Source organism: Haliotis asinina, chromosome 6 (assembly GCF_037392515.1).
Source record: "Haliotis asinina isolate JCU_RB_2024 chromosome 6, JCU_Hal_asi_v2, whole genome shotgun sequence".
Taxonomy (NCBI): Eukaryota; Metazoa; Mollusca; class Gastropoda; order Lepetellida; family Haliotidae; genus Haliotis; species Haliotis asinina.
The window spans coordinates 43668131-43695034 of NC_090285.1; the positions used below are offsets into that span (position 1 = coordinate 43668131).

General features: G+C 40.2%; 2 protein-coding genes across 2 annotated transcripts; one reads left to right on the forward strand and one right to left on the reverse strand.

The window, feature by feature from the left end:
• Positions 1–1962: 1962 nt before the first annotated feature.
• LOC137287050 (toll-like receptor 4) lies at positions 1963–13707 on the reverse strand. Its single transcript, XM_067819161.1, has 2 exons — positions 13695–13707; positions 1963–4457 (listed from the first exon to the last, which is right to left on the reverse strand). Exons 1-2 carry the CDS (start codon positions 13702–13704, stop codon positions 1963–1965), a joined length of 2505 nt encoding a protein of 834 aa, XP_067675262.1. The 5' UTR covers positions 13705–13707.
• A 9778-nt stretch (positions 13708–23485) lies between these two features.
• Positions 23486–25984, forward strand: LOC137287897 (toll-like receptor 4). Its single transcript, XM_067820274.1, has one exon. It carries the CDS (start codon positions 23486–23488, stop codon positions 25982–25984), a length of 2499 nt encoding a protein of 832 aa, XP_067676375.1.
• Positions 25985–26904: the final 920 nt, after the last annotated feature.

Here is a 26904-nt window from a genome sequence, read left to right on the forward strand (position 1 = left end):
TGAATAGTGAGTAAGTGAATCAACATTTAAAGCCACATCAGCAATATTTCAGCCATTGCGGAAATAAGTTCTAAATACGATAAATACATTCACTTTGTATGTTTTTAAAAATTGTGGGAGAACCTCAGTCTAAGTAAACTTAGTCTCAGTGTATTTCGTTACACTCGTAGTGGAGTGTAACGACAAGTACGGAGGCTAAGTTTACTTAGACTGGGGAGAACCTAAAATTTTAATTTTGGATAAACATTTGCGTTAACAAACATTTCAAACAGATATCTCACCACCATTCTCTTTATCACCACATCTAAACACAACGCATAGGATGCACGTACCCCACGCAGCAGTCGCACACATGTGCATGGGGTGGCATTCATGATTTTCATGGATTTCATGATAAATCACTGGAGACCACAGGGGCTTGTATCGTTGAAAATAATACTTCCTGGGTCCAACAAGCCTACACTGAAAACCATATACATATAAAGAAGAAAAGGGATGTAAATCGCACAAAGTTGTCAAACGCCCCACTCTTGATTATGGGCGAATTCTCAGTGGGGAATTGTTGAATATACAGCCACAATTCTTACTGAAATACAGCCACATAAATTCCCTTTCGAATAAATCCAGAATTATCAAAATCGGTGCACTATGTACCGAGTAACGTTGCTTGAAACTAGGAAAAGACTACTTTTTCATTTGTACGCCAAAAACCTGCCTACGAAAATCATCGCATCTCGGAAAAGAAATACTTTGTATTTCACTTAAAAACACCCAACGGCGAAAAACATAACCTTTTCGAAATCGGTAGACATTCCGCTTTCTTTCTAAGACCTCTCAAGTGAAATAGGTTATTCTTTTACCTGCAATACACGACTTAATTGGAAAATTAGCGGTACTGAGTCCACCATGTTTGTCCTTCGCCCTCAATATGCTTGCACAAACGACGAGCTGCTCTTCGATTGGTCAAAAATAAAATACCATTATCATTTATATTTCGTGGCACGATATATCGTGTTGGTGCAAGCCTACTGAGGGTGAACGGGACACTACCAAATAGGAAATCAACATGTAAAATGTTAGTCAACTAACACACTTTATATGGACTACGGGCCAGCTCCTTTTTAACAAGTATCCATATTCTGACGACCTCTGGATTCGATCACCGAAAGACACTGTAATTTCCACCACCGAGATAGCTGTCTGTAGCGAAAATTGAAATTCCACTGAACATGCTTGCTGTTTAACTTGCTATTCTACGAGCAAGTGCCCTTCACCCTACCCCTACCCTCGTAAAATAGCGAAAAATGACCACAAATTAATAATTGTGTGTGAAACAACTTATTTATTCCGGTGTCCAAAATTATGAGACAACTCATTAGAGTTGGTCTGTCGATTTTCTGTGATTGTGCAATATTTGGTTTGTTGCAAATAAAGGATTTTGTGTCAGTGAGCAATTCATCGATCACAAATGAAATAGAACGGACTGAACTGAAGCCTTTTCAATTAATCCATGAAGTGACCTTGACATCATAAAGCCGAACATACACTGAACACAAAATGTAAGAAATATGAATAGTTTCTGCGGTTTTTCACAGGGATGTTGTACAATTAATACATGACTGAAACCAACGCTACCCCAATTTGATTTGAAATTCAATATATTTTCTTCTGAGACAGTCGTAAGTTCGACACGACAACACTTCGCATTAGCGTGAATACACGTCATTACCACATTATTAAACAAGGAAGCAATTAACAAGCTGTGCAAGCACACTGTAGTCAGTAATTACAATTCGTAGTGTGGTCTACACGTGAAAAGATACCCAGACCAAGTTGCAAGTGAGCACAGGTCACAGTTGTCACATATTCAAAAATATTAAACGATCTCCGATATAGAGTCAATGTAATTTTCAACTTATTTATGCGACAGTGTCATCTCTCTACAGCGATTGATCGTTTTCTCTAAACTTCCGTTTCATTCATGATGCGTTGACTAACATCTCTCCAGAGTCTGCCCTGGTCGCCAATGTAGTTTCCCACACTGAAGATATGTCTTTCCTCCACAACGTTCAACAGGGCCGGCGAAATGTCCCCTCGTCTCACGTCCTCAAACAACACAAGCAAGATACTACCAGCTGGCATTCTGGTGGAGGAATACACAATACGATTCATGATGAAGCGGCACCACTGGTCCTCAACAAAAGACTGGGTGAGAACGAGGACCGTCTTCCAACTGGAATCTATTCCACCGATGATGTCGTCGGCTATTTGTCCTCCAGGGATGGTGTCTCTGTCCTTCAGGAAGAGTTTGACTCCGTGTCTGTCTTCCAGCTGTTCTCTAACGGTGTGACAGACATACTGGTAATCGACGTCGCTGTAGCCGATGTAGGCGTCATTCGGAAAGTCAGTGCGTTTCGGCGCCTTGGTGACATTTATCAACCCAAAGAACCGGTGAATGATGTTTAAAACTAAAGTCTTTTTCTGGTTTATCAGGTATATCAAAATCATGAATAAAATAATCAGTGCAAAAGCAGAAACAGATAAAGACAACCAAATTGGTCCTGAACACCTTCTCCAGGTTTCATCATAATGATCATAAATAAACGATGGAGATGTAATTACACCATCATCAGATACGCAGGTATATGTATCTCTGCTTTCAACCTTCACATCTGTTTGGAACATCCACATCACAAAGTCTAAATTCTTACATCCGCAGGACAGAAGGTTGTTGTTAAGGTTCAAGGTAAGGTTATTTGTTGTTGCCGAGGCATCGAGTAGACTCCTCTGTGACTCTGATAATACAGGCAACGAGTTGTAACTGAGATCAAGATGTCGCAGAGATGGGGTTGTTGTGATGTCAAAGGGGATACTTTCAAAGCGGTTAAAGGACAAATCAATGACTGCTAGTTGATTCCCAGCAAATATCTGTGAATCCATGACTGCTAAATCATTGTGACTAAGAACAATATTTTTCAGTGCACGTAATGGCAAAAACATCTGACGTCCCTCTTTAAGTAGAAAATCTTTTCTAAAGCCCATTTGAGACATTTTAAGAGTTGTCAAACTTGGAAAAGTTTTCATGATACCAGGATTCACGTTGGTGAAGTAGTTTCCAGAGACATCGAACTCAGTGAGGTTCTCTAACCCATAAATATTGTGTTTTAAGGCATATAATCCGTTAAATTCAAAGTTGATACTCTTCAGCGATACTGCATTTGTAAATTCAATATTGCCGTTTACGTAACCTACCTCACTCACCGTACCGTGCATGTAAAGGTACTCCAGTTTGCTCGGAAGTGTGAGCTGAAAAGTTGGTACTGACAATTGGGAGTTATGTTCAGGTAACGATGTTGGGAGAAACTCGTTTCTCCTCAAGGTATTTGAAATATTCAGAAAAACCAACTGAGGCGCGAAGACCATTTTGAATAACATCTGCCTGTCTCCCAGGAACTCATTACCAGAAAGGTCCATGTGTACTATGCACTGGGAGAAACGCGAACCGGAGTTTAAAATCGATGAATCAATCCATACTATTTTATTGTTTTTCATTGAAAACTTCCTCACACAAACGCCTTGAATATTATCCAGCACTTCATGTGAAAGAATTCGTGGTTGAATGGCACCATACCGAAAATTAAGGAAATTGTACATTTCATCAAGTATAATACTTGTCATGTTTGAACCATTAAAACCATGCATAGACCTAACAGCATCCACTGGGGCAACGAAGGTACTATAGGAAAGGTTTAAATTCTTTAGTCTCTTTAAATAAACAAATGACATTTTATCTACAGTCTCCAAAGGGCAACTACTAAGATCAAGATCTTCAACTGGGCTGTGTTCAAAAGATCGGAACGTGTCGTTAAATACTGCTTCAATCTTGCAACCATTAAACCCCAAAAGAAGGCTTTTGAGACTACTCATGTTTGCAAATCCAGATCCAAAGAGAGTGATTCTGAATGAATCAATTTTCAATTCTACAACACTCCTCAGTTTACCGAGAGCGGTTTCTGGATATTTACCGTTAAACCGTCGGTCATTGTTGTGTAGATGAAGCTTCTGAAGTTTCTGTAAAGGTAGGAAGACATCGTCTGCGTAGATGTCAGGAGTGAGAAGAAGATTATTGTTTTGCAAGAACAGTTCTTCTAAGTGTGAAATGCTTTCAAATGTCCGCTTTTCCAGCTTGGCTAATTTGTTGTCGGAGATGTCGAGGTATTTGAGTGTATTCCAGGAACAGTTGGGTTGAGTGTGCAACACGGTAATGTGATTGCTATGTAAACTGAGCGATGTTGTATTCAAGGGAAGATCATTTGGTACAGAGGATAAGTTGTTGTTGGAACAGTTTGCAAATACTCCTCCATACGTCACATCATGGTGAAATGTACATGCCCAGATAACTTCTCCACAGAGACAGACAAAAAGTAGTAGAATGCTGATTGTCATTCTGATGTTATCTGAAATAGAACAAACAATATTGTCAGTATTCTACACACTGTATGGGCTCTAGGGTTTCACGGCCGGCAATTTGGTCCAGCTTTCGTTTATCTTTGCCCTCTTCATTTTACCCAAACGTTCTTTCCCTATTTTGTGTTTTGTCAAATGTTGCAATAAACATTAGTAATAATAATTTTCTCTAAATAATCATGTCAGTACCAGACATACTGATATAAACTGGTCAAACGTAGAAAAAAAATGACATTTGGGATTACACTTTTGCAGTAAAATACTAAACTACTACTTTTGGACGTTGAGAATCGGTGATTCGAACCCACGCTCTCAGAGTCAGGCACCTGTTCCTTAGCATCCAAAGTTAGCGGTCCACAAATAATGGAAGCGTGACAAGTAGGTGTCTAGATCATCTCTGACCAGTGTAAATTGCACGACTCTCAATGCTGAATGCTATCATAAGTAGAAGGCCACCGCCAAGGAGTACGGTGACATGCAGTTTAATCAACAAGCCCTTGAGTCTCACTGCCTGGCCCATTATCCACAGGGTCTAACGAGTCCATGGAATCTATTGTAATTCTACATGCAAAAAGACGACTGGTTCATCTTTTGTACATTTACCCGTGAAGATCCAGGGAAGAATTGTTTATCAGTAATTCATGCTTGTCGTAGTGAGTGAGCTTCGTTTTACGCCGCGTTTAGCAATATTCCACCAGTATCACGGCGAGGGACACCAGAAAAGGACTTCACACATTGTGCCCATGTTGGAAATCGAACCCGGTCCTTCAGTGTGACAAGCCAACGCTTTAACCACTAGGCTACCTCACCGCCCTGCCTGTTGTAAAGCGATTTACGGGTGGGGAGGAAACGGATCGGGTGGGGAGGAAACCTGACTTTGGTGACATACGTCATCGTATTCCAAGGGCGTAGATCGGTGCTCAAGAATCGGCAAAACAAACATTATGAATTACTTGAAATCCAAGTAAGATGTCACTGCTGGCATCATTACACCCCCATATAAATTCAAATTGATATTAACTCAGGATAAATTACAGTTTATTGGCCGGAAGGCTTCCTCATCTCATACTTTTAATAGGACATGTGATGTCATTTATTGCCCAAAATGTTTTCCTTCGAGTGAAGTGTTACTATAAAAATACTCCGATCTTGAGACCACGTAAATTTGAAAGAGAGAAAACAATATCACAACAAAGCACTAGATTTTGAATTTCTGTAAATAACACGACCTAAGATTTGTTTAACTCCTCTGGCTGTAACTTAATAAATTTTGATAGGACCTTGTTTGCTTTGGTTATTCAACCTCGACGCTCATGCAACATTTGGAAAATATATACATGTATTGAACAATAAAAGAAACTTGATGAAATGAATTACATTGACGCACGAGCCCATTTCAACTGTGGTGAATCACTTGGGGTGCACTCTCTTGAGCGAATTCATGTGCTACGACACAGGATTTGTTCAACTCCACAGAACTCTTCATGGGACCTTCCCCGCTTTGGTCATTTAACCTTACTTCTCACATTACATTTGGAAATATATGCTGAGCAACAACAACAACAACAATAACAACAGAAAAACTTGGTGGAATGAATTACATTGGCACATCAGCTCGTTTCAACTGTTGTGAATCACGTGGGTGAACTTTCGTCAGTGAAAAAGCGCACCTGAGCGAATTCATGTGCTCATTTGTTCTCAGAACTCTTTATGGGACTTTCCTTGCTTTGGTCATTTACCTTTACTTCTCACAAGAATGGGCTTAAGAAGTTTGTAGGACTACGAACGTTTCGAGAATAGTTAGCCAGCACGCCATCACCTCCTTAAGAATGCACTTCTTGGACACAGTTCCGCGCTAGTCTTTCTTCTCTGCGAGGCACCCGTGGCGAGCCACCTCCTCGTGGTGGGTGCTGGGTAACGCCAAGAGCTCGCCAACACCCCCGTTGTGGACCCGGGGTATATTTGGTCCACCAACCCGTTTGCCGTGGGTTGCAGCCCTGTGTCGGTGGAGGAGGGGATCCTGGTGGTTGAGGGCAATAGGAGCCTGCAACTGTGTTCCTATTGCCCAACACACCACTTTGGCCCTAACTTCACCTAGACGGGTGGTAGAACTGGCCCGGTTCTATCAATCGGCTGGTCACGCCATGCCCTGCGCATGGACAACATTATTAATGCACCTATTGCATCTTATTGTGCATTTTTCTGAAACTGACTGTTTTTGTATTCGAACTTATAAACTATCCGTTTGCCTAGAGTCCTATGCCAGAAGGCGGTGGCTCATGGGCCAATCTGGCGATGTTGACCGCTGAATACTCTCTGTTTCTAAATAGTTGTTACGGGTAGAACCAGCCTGGCAATCGTTTTAGTAAACAAGTATTGCTATTCAAGTCATATTTGCTGGAGTATAGCAACCCTGTATCCCTGGTGTTTGCATGCTGGAAATCCGATGCAGTTAGACACCGTCCCTGTTGACACTCCATGGTGGGTGGGGAGCAGGGTTGTTGAATTTATATATATGTCACCATGGCTCATAATCACACTGGTTCAAAACGCAGGCATCTAGAATCAATTTCTTCTGACGAGAGTATTACAGATTTTGATTCCTGGGCTCGATTCATCGTGATAGAAGCTGAAGACCACTTACCAATTAAACTGAACCCCTTTGCCATTTCTAAGGCTATTCATGGACATTGTGGCGAGGTGAAGAATGTCACCCGGCTGCGCTCTGGCTCTTTACTGGTAGAATGTGTGAGGAAACAACAATCCCTCAATCTGTTATCCATCACTACATTTGCCAATATTCCGGTGACTGTTTCTGAACACAGGACACTCAACTCCTGCCGAGGCATAGTACGTGACCGGACCCGTTCCTTGTCTGGTATGTCGGAGCAGGAAATAACTGATGAATTAAAACAACAAGGAGTGTCTTCTGTTAAACGTTTTACTCGGAGGAAGGAAGATTCAACAATAGAACCAACAAATACGTACTTGTTTACGTTTGCCAGATCTTCATTACCACGCTCTATCAAAGCTGGTTATGTCAACATCGGAGTGGAGGTGTATGTCCCCACTCCACTCCGATGCTTTAAATGTCAGAAGTTTGGCCACGGATCAAAGACTTGTACTCGCTCCGTAGCTTGTCAACGCTGTGGCGATAATCATGATTACACCGACTGTCAACAAGCACTGCACTGTACAAATTGTGGTGGCCAACATATGGCCTCATCCAAATCCTGCCCTGTTTGGCAAACCGAATAAAAAATCTTAAAACTAAAATGTGAGAACAACATTACTTTTGGAGAAGCCAGGAAGCTATTGACTTCTCAACTAGGCTCTCAATCCACATCTCAGTCCACACTCACATATGCTAATGCTGTTTCTCAGGCGGCTCCAACTTCGTCTGTTTCATGTCAGACGGACTTCACTTGGATCATTTCGGAACAACCTGTTGTAATACCACCTGTCATCATGGTTGATAGCCAAACATCGACTTCATCTTCTACTGCTCAGGCTGAAAGTCAGACGCAACCAGTCGTGGAACACCCATCCAGTGGAAAAAGCACAAAAAGTAATAGAAAAAAGTTAAATAGAAACCAATCTCCCAGGAATCCCGTTTCATCCGAGGTACCTGTCCACAACACCTACAGTGCTATGGACATGGATGTAACTCCATTATCACAGAGTTCTGTGAGGAGTTCTGCGTCATCACGCTCACGTGAGAGATCACCCATTGAACCTCCATGAGTCATTCATCTAATATAGTCCAATGGAATTGCAGAGGACTTAGAAAGAATTTTAATGAGATACAGTTGTTAGTCCAGGATTTTAAACCTTCGGCCTTCTGTCTACAAGAGACCTATCTTAAGCATACCGATTCATTTGATTTAAGGCAGTACATGAGTTACCATTCATTTTCTCCTCCAGGAGATAAAGCGACTGGAGGTTCTAGTATATTAGTAAGACAGAATATCACCCATAGTGCTGTTCATCTAAATACTAATCTTCAAGCCGTTGCTATTCGACTGACTTTGCATATTACACTTACACTGTGCTCTTTATACATTCCACCATCATCTTCTCTAAAACAATCTGATCTTCAGACGCTGTATGATCAGCTACCGAAGCCTTGTATCATCATGGGCGATTTAAACGGGCACAACCCTCTATGGGGCAGTACAAGTGCAAACAATAAAGGCAAGGTCATTGAAGATTTTATTTCTGATAATAATTTATGTGTGTTTAATGATGAATCCAGCACCTATTTACACCCTGCCACTGGAACCTATTCTTCACTTGATCTGTCCCTCACAGATGCGAATGTTTACACCGAATTTGAATGGTCTGTACATGATGACCTTTGTGGAAGCGATCACTTCCCTACTCTCCTGGAATCTATAACACCAGATGACAATCCACCTTCATCGCGGTGGAATTTCGCTAAGGCAAATTGGCCTGTGTATGAACAATTATGCGTTGAAAAATTAACACCTGATCACTTCAGTAATGTACCAGATCCCATCCTGATGTTCTCAACACAACTGAATGAAATTGCTGATGAAACCATTCCTAAGTCCTCTGCAACTCCTCATATTCGTAAACCATGGTTTACTGACGAGTGCAAACAGGCAAGAAAACGTAGGAAGAAAGCAGAAAAATATTTTCGCAGACATCCTACTGTTCATAACTTCAACAATGTTCAAATCACTACTGCGAAGGCAAGACGCACGTATAAGCAAAACAAGCGCCAATCTTGGAGGAGCTATGTTTCAAAAATTAATTCACGTACACCTATGTCTAAGGTGTGGAACATGGTTCAGCGAATAAAAGGCAAAGGTTCAAAATCCGCTGTTCACCATCTTAAAGATGGTGACAAATTAGTCACTAACAAAGCGGACATTGCAAATAAAATTGGCGAAACTCTTGCAAAAAATTCCTCTTCGGCAAATTATGTCCCTGAATTTCAGAGTTACCAAAAACAACAAGAAAAGACAAAAGTTAATTTCAATTCCACTAATGGTGAGGACTATAATGAAGTGTTTTCGTTACATGAGCTACATACTGCTCTTGATCAAGCCCGTGACACTGCAGCGGGTGATGACAATATTCATTACCAACTATTAAAACACTTACCTGAACCATGTCTGGTCACACTTTTAGATATATTTGACAAAATATGGATGTCTGGAATTTTTCCTCCTTCGTGGCGTAATGCCATTGTTGTGCCAATACCAAAACCTGGCCGGGATCACACGGATCCATCAAATTACAGACCGATATCTTTAACCAGCTGCGTCTGTAAAACCATGGAGCGAATGGTAAATAACAGATTAATTTGGTATCTGGAAACCAATAACCTCATTACCAATATTCAATGTGGTTTTCGGAAGAATCGAAGTACTATTGATCATTTAGTGCGTTTAGAATCCTTCGTCAAAAATGCTTTTATCACCAAACAACACGCAGTATCTATATTTTTTGATCTTGAGAAAGCCTACGATACTACGTGGAAGCATGGCATTTTACAGGATTTACAGGATTTTGGTTTGAGAGGTCGTTTGCCTCTCTTTGTATCTCAATTTTTAACCGACAGGCAATTTCAAGTCCGCGTAGGTTCAACCCTGTCTGCTCATTATAATCAGGATCAGGGTGTTCCACAAGGCAGTATTTTGTCGGTCACTCTATTTAGTATTAAAATAAATAGTCTTTCAAAGTTTTTAAGTGATTCAATTGACGGATCATTATTTGTGGATGATTTTAATATTTCTTGCCGTGGTAAAAATATGCGAACTATTGAGAGACAGTTACAATTGTGTCTAAACAAAATTCATAAATGGTGTCTGGAAAACGGGTTCAAATTTTCTAAAACTAAAACTAATTGTATCCATTTTTGTAGGAAATACAAACCCCATAAAGACCCCGAATTATCATTAAATGGCACACCCATCAAAGTTGTGAAGGAGGCTAAATTTCTTGGTCTCATCTTTGACTCACATCTGACCTTTCTGCCTCATATTAAGTACCTCAAAGCCAAATGCCTGAAGGCGCTCGATTTGTTAAAAGTTGTTTCTAATTCAAAGTGGGGAGGAGACCAAAGTACCCTCCTTCACTTATATAGATCTCTGGTTCGATCAAAACTTGATTACGGTTCCATTGTGTATGGTGGAGCCTGCAAAAGCAACCTAAAGCTATTAGATTCTGTACATCACTAAGGTCTGAGGCTATGTATTGGATCTTTCAGAACATCTCCCATTGACAGTCTTTACGTTGAGGCCGATGAGCCGTCTTTGAAACTTCGCCGTATCAAATTGTCTTTACAATATATTACAAAGTTATATTCAAATGAATCCAATTCTGCTCACAACTGCGTTTTTAATCCTCTGTATGAGGATTTGTATAATACTAAAACTTCACTTGTTCCTCCTCTTGGGATAAGAATCCAACAATACATTTCTGCTGCTGGGATTGAGATGGAGAATATATCTCATTCCCGTCTTCTTTCTTCTCCTCCCTGGCAATTAGTGAGGCCGCAAGTTGACCTAACACTGACAAAGTTTAAAAAATCAGAAACAAATGAATTACAATATAAACAAGAATATCATCAATTACAAAGTAACTATAACACATACAAATCTTTATTTACAGATGGATCCAAGGATGGTGGCGCTGTGGCTTGTGCCACTGTCATTGGATCCAGAACAATATCTTTCAGATTACCAGGTAACATTTCTATTTACACAGCAGAAGCAAACGCTATATTAACGGCTCTTAAATATATTGAAAAACATCCTACACATAAACAGTATATTATCTATTCCGACTCTCTTTCTTGCCTTCAGGCAATTAAGAACCTGTCATGTAAACATCCACTTTTAATAGAAATAATTGAATTGTATAATAATCTTGCAACTGGCCAATACGACATCGTCTTCTGTTGGTTGCCAAGCCATGTAGGCATTTCTGGCAACGCAATGGCTGATCTTGCTGCCAGGGCAGCACTCAACAAATCTGTGACTCCACTTCTTATTCCATACTCTGATTATAAAGCTACAATTCGATCCTATATTCGTGATCTGATGCAAAAGAAGTGGGACACCCAGGTGGGTATAAATAAATTACATGCAATAAAGCCTTATATTGGTTATACCCACTTGGGTTGTCAGTCCAGATTTGAGGAGGTCATTTTACGGCGATGTCGTATTGGCCATACGAGATATACTCATGAATATCTTTTGAAAGGTGAGGATCCTCCGTTCTGCATCCCTTGTGATGAAAGAATCACAGTCAAGCATATCTTGCTTAACTGTGTTGAGTATTCCATCACAAGGGATCAGTATTTTAATTCACAAACTATGAAGGATCTTTTTAACAATAACAGTGGTCATTTAATTATTGCTTTTTTAAAAGAATTAGATTTGTTAAATGAATTGTAAATATATAAATATTTTAAAATTGGAAGATTAAATTTGTAACTCAAATCGCTAGTGGCTGTACCCTCAAAGGGGGTTGAAGTACCGTAAAACAATTGTCCCCTTGAGAGGGTACATTAGTCCTCAAACATTTGGAGTAAATTTCAGTTTTCCAGCTTTTTAATCGTAGAATAAGTGTGTTTTTACTTTATGGCTAGATTTGTCTCAATTGCTAACATCTGAAGGGATGATGTAAACCCAACTAGGGTCCTTGCAGGAAGCAAATGTACTGTAAGTCCCCATGGTCCTTAGTATGGTGATCTACCTTCAGTTGTTAGCAACCTATAGCTCATTTTTATATTGTACTGTCCTGTATAGATGCATTGTTTTAGGTCTATTCACTAGTTTTAGATTCTACTCTGTGATATTCTAGTTAGTTTTACTGTCCTTCGTTGACAGGGTTTTACAATGTATGTGCTATTAATGTATTTGTAGTATTATAATTACTTGTTCTCGTCACGATATGGCTGTAATATTGCCGATGTGACGTTAAATCTTAACTCACTCACTCACTCTTCTCTGCGAAGGTACACCCATCATTAAGCAGCATGGTTATTCGACCTCCGTCTGTATAAACCACTCACTGCTAATTTCGTACAAGCCAGCGACCTACAGTCCTTGCCCACTGTAACCTACCACTATAATGTTCCTGGGTCAATGCCATTACCCGTGGTTCTTATATCTGCTACACGTAGACGTCGTAGAACGGTACGTCAACTGATGACATGTTCTAGAGCCGTTGCAGATGCAGATGAAGAGTACGCAGATGGCGGTCTTCCTGGTCGTGTCCGGTCATGGGTGCTGCCAGTCTGCCTCTAGCGCTGGAATAGTACCACGTGTACAGTTCAGGGCCCTTGCAATGCGGCTGTTGTCATCTGTCTCTTACCTATGGTCCCCTTAGGCGTGGCATAATTTCGGTGGATTTCTGTCAGCTGAGATGTATGGCCACCGAATCGCTGTCTTTGTATACCGACAAGCATTTAATAAAGTCTCCGAGCTGCACGTTTTGCCATTTTTCAGGTGCTTCTACACAACCAGCATGCTGCGTTTGGGCGCAAAATTAGTCAGTTTCGGCCTACAAAGATTTTACTAACTTGAACATTGCCAAAACTTCAAAATAAAACGCGTCCACTTTATTTTTGCGCCGCAATATTCCACCTATACTCTATTCACTAGTTCCACATACATGACCACATAAATACACACTGCCCTTGCATCCATACATTATCCAGAAAACACAAGTGCTCTACTATTTATCACACACAACGTACCATCGTTACATTGATATCCCTTGCTTGTAGGGGCGGTGGGGTAGCCTAGTGGTTAAAGCGTTCGCTCGTCACGCCGAAGACCCGAGTTCGATTCCCCACGTGGGTACAATGTGTAAGGCCCATTTTCTGGTGTCCCGCGCCGTGATATAGCTGGAATATTGCTAAAAGCGGCGTAAAACCAAACTCCCTCCCCCTCCCCTTGCTTGTAGATTGATTGCAAGCATATTCTCAACTTGTTAGCTCACGGGTCAATGATTAGTATACGCTGTTGTCACTAGTCTGTGTGCTCCAGACTCGATTGTTATTGGAAGCCACCGGAACATTGCTGGAACATTGCTAAATGGGGCATAGAAACTAAATCACCCAATTCAAGAAAGTGATATAGCCTGACACCTGCAGGACGTCAGTTGACGTATCCTCTTGTCTCTGGAATAAGATTCAAGCGGCGTTAAACCATGTGTCACAGTTTTATACGTTTAACAATACTTACATATGAACATGGATCTTCATGTAACACATGGTGTAAATAAACCCCGCATGTGACAGATCCTCGGTTGTTCGAGTTAAGTCCTAATTGCGACCAGGCGTAACGTTTGAAGGAAATTAGCACTGTGACAATGTGAAACTCGATAAATGTAGCCTGGAAGGACATACTTATTATCACATGATCCGTTATGTATGTATGTTGGTTGGTTGGCCGTTGTTCAACGCGCATTCAGCCGTTATGTATGCACACACACACACACACAAACACACACACACACACACACTCAATAATGCAGAGTGTGGCAACAATTCATACATTCATACGGGAAGGACAATGGAATGCAGATAAACAATAATAGAAGACAAATAGGATGACACAGCTTGTGAATAGATGTTGACTGAGATCGGGTTGAAGATAAGCAACGTTTGGCGCGGAGAGTCATTGGATGTGTGACGGTGTTTGGCTGTGAGTTTCTTGGGCCTCAGTCCTGCCACACAACGAAGCACGTGTGTGGTCTCACTTTAGGCAAGAGTATTTGTTCAAAACTGCCTGTGTTCACCCAGCAGAAAATGGGAATCCGGTTGGATAAATCTCGTGATTTTGATCCCCTTAGCAGCTTGGGTTATCCGGGGTAATAATCAAATTATATTTGTGCACTTTGATCAGGATATCATGCCTGGATAACCACGTTATAAACATTCTTCAAAAGTGTGGCAGATTCTCGTCCATATGTACACACTTACTACCCCGGAGGTACGTCCAATGTCTGGTAAGATTAGTAACAAGGGTTGCTAGAATTTACACTCTTCAAAAATAAAGAAACGCAAAACCCAGATATCAGTAAAAATTTGGTGTTATTCAAGGATTTGTAGATCAGCGGAAAACAAATATACATGAATGAAATGTTCTGGAGTAATGCATTGCTAACTTGTCCATATTTCATAACAATAACAGTCATCACAGTCATTACTGCTGTCCACGAGATATTGTTGAAGTCAGTACCTCGTATGTCGACCTCCAGCTGCTACCACTGCCCGACACCTCCTGGGTACAGATCGAGTCAGTCGTTGGGTGTTTTGCTGTGGAAATCCTCTCCATTCCAATCTGGTCGATGTATCGATTGGCCGTCAGATTACCTTGGACAAGCACAAATTCCTATCTGCGGGTGTATTAAGATCTCCCTCCACACCAAAACATTTTCACTACCGAATCTGTCCACCAGCCTGATGCAGTTAGAAGCAAAACCTTCATGACGTCGTCTGTAGACACATACTCTACCATCACGTCGCCTGAGGAGATAACGGGTCATCGTTAAACCATATGCGCCTCCAGTTTGCCAGGTTCCATGGCAGCACCGTTTTACGCCATCTCACTCGTCGACGTCGATGTAGTCGTGTCAAGGAGGGGCAAATTTTGGACATTTGGCATGTATTCCTACTTCTCGCAGACGGTTCCTGGTTGTCTGATCGGACACTCTTCTGGCTTCAAAGTGTTCTTGTGCTGTGTCCCAGGCGGTACGATGGCGGCCACGTGGGGTGGGTTACCCGGATGTACCGATCACGAAGTGTTGTGACTCTAAGTCTTTCTGACCTTGGACGGTCATTTGTCGAATTTGTTCGACGAAATCGATCCCACAATCGAGTTATAGTGCTGGGATGAACGTTGGGCCCATGTTGTCACCTCACTCTTTGATTCGCCAGCTTGCAATCGCCCAATTGCCTGATATCGATCGGCAGCGTTGAGACGTCCCATTTTCGTGTACAGTACTTGTTGTGTACAGATTGTGGATGAAATTGTGAGATTCATTTGAGTGTTTTATAGTCACATAATGTTACTCATGCCTTGCACGTGAGAAACAATCATTGTGCCTGATATTCGTGCTGCATGACATCCACGTACATCATGACAATCCTGATTGATAAAACCGTTCAAAATCATTTTTGTTTGCGTTTGGTCAAGCATGATCTTCTGAAACGTGCCAGAAACAATGTCCAACCCTTAAAAAATGTTTGAGTTTACATGTGTACAGAACTGTAAGTATAGTTTTTGAATCTCGCGAACTACGCACATGGTTTATGCATATTCCTCATTGTTAAGAAATATAGTAGTGACAGAAGTGCCAACATATAAAAGCGTTCGGGACTGTCAGAATCAAAATGCCGTGGAACAGAGGACTTTTGACTCAGGTTTTTCAAGCAGCAAGGTGTTCCTTTAGGGTTACACAAGTCTACATTTTAATCAGCAGCAAGCAGTTAATCCTCCATTATCAACTCAGGTCCCAAATGTGTCTATGTCTACATGCAGTATTACAGGGAATGAGGCTTCCTTTAGAATAGTTTCAAATGCAATGGGGTGGTACAAGTGATTTCATTGGATTTATCAAAGCGAACAAGGTGATGGTTGCATGCCTGGGTATTCTCGATGTGGTATACGTGCCTATTCCTGAAAGGTACAGTCTATGGAGACCTTCATATTATGGGTTGTATCTCTGGAACCAAACAAGGATGGCGAAGACGGTAATATAAGCATCGAGCCACATCATCATGTCGCTCCACATACTGTTTGTACAACTACCGCTGGATTCAACAGCTTTACAGCTGAAAACTGAAGGCTGCTTCTTCCAGTGTGTAGTCAGTGGACCCTTGCCACACTCACAAGTGCCCCACCAAGTCTTATAGATCAATTCCGTACGAAAATTGTACTGAAACAACGTCTTCTTTCATAGAAAGTGACCAGTAAAGAAAATACAGAAAGACGGCATTCAAGCTCTCTCCAGTCAGCGCTGGATTGATTTGAAACCCACAGATGAGTGATACGATTTTTACACACTACACCGGTCAAGTAATGTGGAAACTGAAATTTAAAATGTTCCAAACTAATCTCAAGAAATTTAATCGAATGACTGTTAACTCTAAAAAATAATACTGAACTTGAATCGACAAAACCACGCTAAACAATTGATTGAGTGGCTGCCTGGTGTCTGTTTATGAAAAGATCTTTCCACTTCCAAGTGCTTCACCGATAGCTCTCCCGATAGCACTCAACACTCACGCAATCTACGAAACAAGTATGTTTGCTGCCTAATGTATAAGGGACTGCGGCCTGGAAACAGCCGAGTCATTAGTTTGTTAAATGTCTGAAAACGATATGCAGCCTAGTACACCAATATCGTATCTACCTGTTAACTTCTGTTCACTTTACTATGTCACTTAATATGAATTCCCGACGATATCATACATTTTCACAAAGGTATGAAAGCGAAAAATTTAAATCTATTTTAAGAGTTTTGCACCAGTAAATAACAAATGTTAATGCCGTCAATTGAAAGATCACTCTGACTGATCTAGGATTCGAACCTAGAATAGTGGATTTAGGCGCTGTCTGGCACGGTGATTTGCATGATATGTGATCAAATTAGTAATGCTATTGTTAGCCACACATTTTTTGTAACCAGTCATTTCTGTTTATAGTACAAGTGATATAGTCGATATTTTTACTTCCTTAGTAATTTTATAAATTGTTGAAGACACAAATAATGACCTGGCCCCGATTTCGGGAAACAAACTTTTAACTTAAGTTTGAGTTTTTACTCAAATGTGAGAAAAAGCATTTCACAGAACGAACTGAAATTGGTATAAAACTCAATAATAGTAGACAATTTTGAGGTTGGTGGATAGAGATTGCTTAAATTGTTTAGGCTTTTGTATTTAAAAATACAGTTGAGTTCAAAATTCAGCTGTTTCGAATTGTGAAACTCAGTTTGTGATTTGAGTAAAAGCTTAAGTTTGTTTCGAGAAATCGGGACCTGGTTAGTAAAATCTGAACAAATATCAGCTAGTAACATCTTTGCAGATAGGTTGCTGTGGGTGTCTTCTTCATAAGCTGGTTAAAGTAATGAGAGAAAGATTTTCCAGCCTCTTCATGTTAGACACACGTGAAAGTCCTGCGTAGAACAGGCCTTCAGCACCCCATGCTTGCCATAAAAGGTGACAATGCTTGTCATAAGAGGCGATTAACGGGATCGGGTGGTCATGCTCGCTGATTCGGTTGGCACATGGCATCGGTTTCCAGATCGATGCTCGTGCTGTTCATCACTGGACTTTCTGGTCCAGACTCAATTATTTATACACCACTGCCATATAGCTGGGATATTGCTGAGTGCGGTGTAAACTGAACTCATTCACTCAGGCTAGATATTGAAGTCCGGATAATTTTTCAGTTGTCAAGTCAGGATAACAAGACTTGTTGAGTAATCTGTTTCAGGTCTCTGTCAGATAATGGAAGGTAACTGACAAGGGAAACCCACGAGCTGATCAATACTTTCCTCGTTGGAGACCCGTGGCTAAACAGTCCGAAAACGGCCGTATTTCCATGTCGTTATCTTGAGGTGGGCACACGCACTGCAAAGGTGAGTTTCCGTCGAATATGGAATAGTGAGGGTATTCCGATTTGTAAGTACAACGTTTTTCAAGTTTGGTTGTTTGTTGTTTAGCAGTTAAATACTGGAATATGCGTCACCAAATTCATGCGCCTAAAATGCACAATGAAATTATTACGAGTAGCCCTGCTTTTGAGACAAAAAACTGATGAATAAAACCGACCAACCTGAACATATGGGAAGAGCAGTGTCAAGGTCCATTTATTTTATGAGTGTCGTGTACATATCATTGTTGCTAGATGTGTGTGATTTGCGATCTCCGAACAGACCAACACTTTATCACAGATCAAAGTGTCAAATAATGGCAGTAATGTAGAAACAGTTCTCAGAAATATCAAAAGAATTGAATGTATTCGTTTTTCTAGGTTATATAATGCTAATACATTGCATTTATTCTGATCCAACGTTTCGTGGTTTGTGTTGCTCAACTGATTAATAATGATGTCTTTCATGTATTCAGCGATAGATATGCTATTGTACTAACACTTTCTACATTTGAATCAGTTATGGCATGTGAAGAAGAAGTGACACATATTTGTTCAAACAATGTCTATATCAAAAGCATGAAGTAATAACTCACTATCAGATCAATTCGTGAAATTATGAGCGTATCCCGACCCATCGGGTAAAAATAATCTACAGGCGATAAATCTGTGCACGCATTTTTTAATCGGGCACTCCTACGTCCAGCTCTGATATGCTGACACCTCTGTCAGTGATACATTTCGCAGCAATGAGGAATATGCTTTCATAACATGAAAAACATGCGTCTAGTCCGCGAGATTTTACTGACGTTTTCCGTGAGATCTTGAGCCCCATATAAGGACGTTTCACATACATCACTAAATGTGAGGATACTTCCTCTCTCCTTGCTTTCAATGTATTCTAAAAATATCCGGGGAGTTGAAATAGGCAATAAAAGTACACATTTTCAAGTCCCATGATCTCGATTTTCCTCGACAGCAGACCAAAATGAAGCATAGAACTTTATGGATGACAAGTTCTTGTTAACTTTGTGGATGACAAGTTCTTGTTAACTTTGTGGATGACAAGTTCTTGCCATTCGCATTCACATCACCAAAACCTCCTTAGAAACATATGTGTAACTTTGTCGAGTTACGGTAACTTCTCAAAGCAGCCTCACTAATCTCACCAGACACTGGAATTACCTCCTGTGGGTAGAAGGTGTGAACAAATGCCACCCAGATACTGATAAATAAAATCAACACTTACTCACTAAGTTAAAAACTTACTGTTTCTTACTATATGCTGTATCGTTTTATGTGTGTGCTATTGTTTGTTTATCTGTATGATAATGCATTGTGTGATTGTTGATTAACGCGGCGCACGGCAATACTGAACAAAAAACCCCACAAAGCAAAAAAACAAAACAAAAAAACCCCAACAAAATAAATAAATAAAATAAAATATATAATGATAATTAAAAAAAATTTAAAATATAAAATAGATAAAGCAAACAAACAAAAATAAAAAACAAAAACAAAACAAAAAGACTATGAAAGATACCGCGGACGGTAATACCATAAGGGAGTACAACAAATATGTTTGTACAGATACTATTGAAGAATAATTATGCAAACACAAAGAGATTATGAATGTTGAATGACGGTGCGCGACTTAGACAGCCAATGTCTGAGGACATTTATTTCCAATGAAATTAAGTACGAAAAGTATTTTTTTTATGGATGAGAATTTATTTAATATATTATTGTGAAACGTCGCATCAAAATATAACAAAGGTGTTAAGTACCGGACCTTTCTGACAACTCATGAAATGCTAATTAAATAGTGAGTTAAGATTTGAATATATTCTAACACACACGCACACACAGACACACACACACACACACACATATATATATATATAATGTGTGATAGGAAGACCGAGGATACATAAATTCATCCTAATATAATCAATCTCTCCTCTCAGCAAAATCAGGGCAGGGGAAACCAGATATGAGCTTCACGCGTTGGGGAATCGAACCCTGAACTTCGACGTAACGAGAGAAAGCTTTAACTACTGGGCTACCGCCCTCATACCAGTGTGTGACCTTTGAGTGACCTAATCCATTTTTGACTGTTGAACCCTTAGGCCCCACCCCTTCCTGCCCAAGTGTATCTGTGACCTGAGATGTAGGATCACCTGCGACAGGAATATCCGCTACTTCTGCTTCATTACACAGTTGTGTTATCAAATAAAATGTATGTTCAGTTCTAGGTGTGATTACAAAATGGCCCATGACTCCACCAGACTCAATATAGAGGGCCATTCAGAAATTCTGTTTTCAGTTCTTGTTCAGGTAAATTATGAGTTTGCTGACTCGAGTGTTCACAAAATCAAGTAACATCCACCAGTTCGATTTATCATAAGTAATGACATCCTCACGTTTATGACGGGACAAGTCATGAGCCCACATATATTACTTGAGGCATGAAAATATTGAAGCATGGCATCCCTTCTCGAAAAGGTGAGACTGCACGCGGACATGTTGACTGCATGGTGGTCCGAGAGAGTGAACTCCAGAGATGTCCACAGACTGAATTGGCCTTCAGTTGGTTCATAAAGTTTAACAGGACCAAGGCATACTCTTCCCACTGATCACTGACTCTAACTAATGAGTGAGTGTGTGAGTTTAGTTCTACGCCACATTCGGCAATATTGCAGGTATATGGTGACGGTCTGAATCCAAATTATATAAACAGTATGTGAAGACTCCACTATACCGGTATAAATATACTCTTTATTTTGATTTATCGTCGATATTCACAAACAAAAACATGCAGTATTTTATGTTACACACTTAGTTACAAATGTGAATCAGCATGACTACTCTAGTCGGCCACCATTTGTCTCGAATGAAGTCCATTCAGTTTTGATTGCACAACAACTGGCATGTATTAGAATATACTTTTGAATTTGATTTTATTCTGTTCAAATGCACCGAACACCGGGTCCGATTTCCCACATGGGTACAGTGTGTGAAGTCCATTCCTTGTGCCCACGCCGTGATACTGCTGGAATATTGCTAAAAGCGTCGTAAAACTAAATTCATTCATTCAGTCAGTTCAAACGTTCATAGTAGATCATAGCAACCAAACAGGGATCAGTATTACTAACATACGTGTCACATGGTGTAAAATAAGTGTCATAGTATTCATGGAAATATAATCGTTATTGGTGTTTGACAGCCAGTTCAACTTTAAAATTTTGAACTGGAACGTTTCACAGGGATATGAATGTAAGTTTGTTTTCAATAATGGCAAATGTCCACTGTCCAGCTACGTATGCAACCACATGACACCTTACTTGAGCTGTTCACTCACCATTAGTCCTAACTGCTTTCTATTTCCTTTTTTTCATTCCGGTCAGACAACTTGTCTTCCGACAGAAGGGAAGTGTGCCTTGTGTACCAAAATCATAAGCGTATTTTACACTGCCCGCCCTTTGAAATTCATCTCATACGCATTGTGTCATATGAATTCTATGCGATTCAATAAAGGATGTTGCCGTGTGAACTCATACTCCTGATAACATAAAAAAAAACAGGAATTGAAAACAGAAAACACAACTGTGTGATGAAGCAAACTAGCGGATATTACTAGATTTTGTGAACCCTCGAGTCTGTAAACTCATATCTTAACTGGACATGAATAAAAAGGTACTAGAATTTCTTAATGGACCTCTTATTGCGCCCTGTTTCTGAACATTCAGGGGATGACGTGTCAAGGCACGAAGACTTCTTCCAAGAACATCCCATACGTGTTCATGGGATTGAGATCAGGCGATCTCGATGGCCTCTCCATGATGTCAATAACACAAGACAAAGTAGCCATCTGCAGGTAGATGGCGTAGATATCCACTAGGGTTTACCTGTGTCAGAATCGCAGAATGGCAGCGCTCAAGCGCTTTGGTATGGTCCGGGCCTCGTTTCGTTACTGGATGATGATCAGCAAATGATGTAGCCGAATTTGATTGTCTTGAGCATGTGATTTCAATGGAGGTCGTCCTGACCTGTGCCTATCGTCGGGTGTTCGACCGGAGTTACAGGCGTTCTTAGGCCATTTTCTATAAAGATAAAGGGTATAAACTGGATTCCAACACTACAGACTTTAGGTTGCCTTGGTAAACATTTTACAAGTGTTTTAAATAACTTAACAGACTGAATAGATTCTTATACTTTAGTGCATGAACTTTTACACAAGTTTAGAAGGAGGTAATGTCTATGCAAACAACCAAGTGGATACTTTCGATAACGAAGACGTTGAGCGCGGTGGTGACGACGTAGCACGACCCCGTTTTATGGTCTCGACAGATACCATGTAGACGATAGTGACAAAATATAACGGTCAGTTTTCACCTTTATCTTTTCGTTTTCCCCCGAGAAAACAAACATTGCCAAAATTGCAAACAACTACTCAAAATGTCAAGTTTGAGAAGTTCAACCACGCGGTGACATCTCCGTTTTCCCGTCAGCTTATCAGCATCCGTCAACATCCACAATGAGAGCGAGTTTTGGTCTTTTAATTCTTTTTTTTTTTAAAACAAATTCTAATTATGAAATTTCTTCAATATGTCAAGGTTTGAAACACAATAGTTTCAGAAATGGCGATAACTGGTCTTGTTTGTTGTTCGGAAAGCACAATCTACACTACCGCGCTTCCTGTTGACCGCGTTTCGGAGAAACACGATCGGCAACTGTAAACAAGCAGAAAACATCGGTGAATAGCTGATCTATCATCATGACATTTTATATTCCATTATGTTATGAAATAATGGAGCAAATCGTTAAAAACCGCTTAAAATGGCGATAATTGGTCGCTAGCCAGTACCTATTTTGCGTATTTTGACGTTTGTTTGAACACAACAGGTAATCAATCCATTTTTAAAAAATACAGATCGCTTATGCGTCTCTTTTTCGGGATAGCACATAAGCGATTTATACCAGCATGGGTTTGAATCACAGATTGTACTCAACCTCCAAAAGTACTAGTTTCGGTATGTGACTGCAAAAGTCTTTAACAAATTTAACATCTGTTACATTAGACCACTTTTTAGAAGACAGTGTATGTTACTAACTGTGATGTGTGGTCCAGACTTGATTATTTACATGTAAATATAGTATTATTACTAGTTAGTGCAATGTTTAACGAAACATAAGGAAAGACCACTTGGGTAAAACGAGTAGAGCAAAGTGAAACGAAAGCTTGACTAAATGCTGATTTGAAAATTATGTGAAAATGTCAGTTGTAATTGTCGGCCATGAAACCCTAGAGCCCATACAATGTGTGTGTGTAGGATACTGACAATATTTGTTCTATTTCAGATATCTTAACTATGAAAATCAGCATTCTACAACTTTTTGTCTGTCTCTGTGGAGAAGTTGTCTGGGCATGCACGTTCCACCATGATGTGACGTATGGAGGAGTATTTGCAAACTGTTCCAACAACAACTTATCCTCTGTACCAGATGATCTTCCTTTGAATACAACATCGCTCAGTTTACATAGCAATCACATTACCGTGTTGCACACTCAACCCAACTGTTCCTGGAATACACTCAAATACCTCGACCTCTCCAACAACAAATTAGCCAAGCTGGAAAAGCGGACATTTGAAAGCATTTCACACTTAGAAGAACTGTTCTTGCAAAACAATAATCTTCTTCTCACTCCTGACACCTACGCAGACGATGTCTTCCTACCTTTACAGAAACTTCAGAAGCTTCATCTACACAACAATGACCGACGGTTTAACGGTAAATATCCAGAAACCGCTCTCGGTAAACTGAGGAGTGTTGTAGAATTGAAAATTGATTCATCCAGAATCACTATCTTTGGATCTGGATTTGCAAACATGAGTAGTCTCAAAAGGCTTCTTTTGGGGTTTAATGGTTGCAAGATTGAAGCAGTATTAAACGACACGTTCCGAACTTTTCAACACAGCGCAGTTGAAGATCTTGATCTTAGTAGTTGCCCATTGGAGGCTGTAGATAAAATGTCATTTGTATATTTGAAAAGACTAAAGAATTTAAACCTTTCCTATAGTACCTTCGTTGCCCCAGTGGAAGCTGTTAGGTCTATGCATGGTTTTAATGGTTTAAACATGACAAGCATTATCTTTGATGAAATGTACAATTTCCTTAATTTTCGGTATGGTGCTATTGAACCACGAATTCTTTCACGCGAAGTAGTGAATAATATTCAAGGCGTTTGTGTGAGGAAGTTTTCAATGAAAAAAAATAAAATAGTATGGATTGATTCATCGATTTTAAACTCCGGTTCGCGTTTCTCCCAGTGCATTGTACATTTGGACCTTTCTGATAATGATTTCCTGGGAGACAGACTGCTTTTATTCAAACTCGTTTTCGCGCCTGAGTTGGTGTTTCTGAATTTTTCAAATCACTTGAGGAGAAACGAGTTCTTTCCAACATCATTACCTGAACATAACTCCCTATTGTCAGTACCAACTTTCCAGCTCACACTTCCCGGCAAACTGGAGTACCTTTATATGCACGGTTCTTTGAGCGATGTAGGTTACATAAACGGCAATATTGAATTTAGAAATGCGTTCTCGCTCAAAAGTTTCATCTTCGAATTTAACGGTATGTATGCCTTCAAACACAATATTTATGGGTTAGAGAACCTCACTGAGTTCGATGTCTCTGGAAACTACTTCACCAACGTGAATCCTGGTTTCTTGCAATCTTTTCCAAGTTTGACAACTCTTAAAATGTCTCAAATGGGCTTTAGAAAAGATTTTCTACTTAAAGAGGGGCGTCAGATGTTTTTGCCATTACGTGCACTGAAAAATATTGTTCTTAGTCGCAATGATTTAATAGTCATGGATTCACAAATATTTGCTGGGAATCAGCTGACAGTCATTGATTTGTCCTTTAACCGCTTTGAAAGTATCCCCTTTGACATCACAACAACCCCATCTCTGCGACATCTTGATCTCAGTTACAACTCGTTGCCTGTATTATCAGAGTCACAGAGGCGTCTACTCGATGCCTTGGCAACAACAAATAACCTTACTTTGAACCTTAACAACAACCTTCTGTCCTGCGGATGTAAGAATATAGACTTTGTGATGTGGATGTTCCAAACAGATGTGAAAGTTGAAAGCAGAGATACATATACCTGCGTATCTGATGATGGTGTTATTACATCTCCATCGTTTATTTATGATCATCATGATGAAACCTGGAGAAGGTGTTCAGGACCAATTTGGTTGTCTTTATCTGTTTCTGCCTTTGCACTGATTATTTTGTTTATGATTCTAATATACCTGATAAACCAGAAAAAGACTTTAGTTTTAAACATCATTCACCGATTGTTTGGACTGGTAAATGTCACCAAGGCCCCGAAACGTACTGATTTTCCGAATGACGCCTACATCGGCTACAGCGACGTCGATTACCAGTACGTCTGTCACACTGTTAGAAAACACCTGGAAGATAGACACCGAGTGAAACTCTTCCTGAAGGACAGAGACACCATCCCTGGAGGACAAATAGCCGACGACATCATCAGCGGAATAGATTCCAGTTGGAAAACGGTCCTCGTTCTCACCCAGTCTTTTATTGAGGACCAGTGGTGCCTCTTCATCGTGAATCGTATTGTGTATTCCTCCACCAGAATGCCAGCTGGTAGTGTCCTGCTTGTGTTGTTTGAGGACGTGAAACGAGGGGACATTTCACCGGCCCTGTTGAACGTTGTGGAAGATAGACATATCTTCAGTGTGGGGAAATATGTGGACGACCAGGGCAGACTTTGGAGAGACGTTAGTCAACGCATCATGAATGAAAGTGTAGGGAGAATGGTTTCTCGCTGACCTGTAGAGATGACATTGTCGCATAGATGATTGGAAACTAACTTTGATTCTTTTTCGGGGATCGTTTCATAATTTTGAAAATGTGACAACTGTGACCTGTGCTCACTTGCACTACAACCTGGTCTGAGTATCCTTTCACGTGCATTCCACACTATGAATTGTAAATACTGATGATGGAGTGCACGTGCATGGTTGTTTGATTTCCTAATGTGTATTCATGATAATTCAGACTGCTGTGTCGAACTCATGACTATCTCGAAGTAAAACGATCTTCCTTGCCTCGGACGTACATGAGTACCTTCAACTTCGACAAAACGGTGTCAGTACTTGATATGGAATCGCTATGTCCTCTGAAAGTTAAAAAGAGCGACAAAACAGTGTGCACAGCTAAGAAAGGAAGGTGTGACCTTAACCATTTCTGGACCTGCCTTTTATTGATAAACCTCGTGATGTATTCAGCGTGTCTAGAATTGATCCCTCTTTTCACCATGTTCACTGCAACGACAGGTATCTCAAATAAGTGATATTTGTACTGTACTGTTCAACGTCTTTCAAAGATTAGTAAAATATAAATTTATGGATAAAATTCTAATTTATTAGATTTAGTGTCATTTCAGTATACACTGCATGTTAATTTCGGTAGCAGTATTTTTGTCGTTTAGTTTAAGAGTCCAGGGGAACTATACCACGAAAGATCACTTGAGGATATCCTGTGCGAATCTCACGCCACATATGTCCTCATCGTCATGACATATTAGTACTGAAACATAGCCCAGATGTTTCAGGATGTTACACACATGGTACTGCATGCACTCTTAACCCTGCAGTTCAGGGAGTTAATATTTTCGCTGTAAACATTATTGCCTTACTTTGAACCCTGTTTCTCTATATATCAGTGAAACTTTAAGCATAAGTAACGG

Coding starts and splice junctions, on each gene's coding strand:
- LOC137287897 (XM_067820274.1), top strand. CDS start 23,486: ATGAAAATCAGCATTCTACAACTTTTTGTCTGTCTCTGTGGAGAAGTT.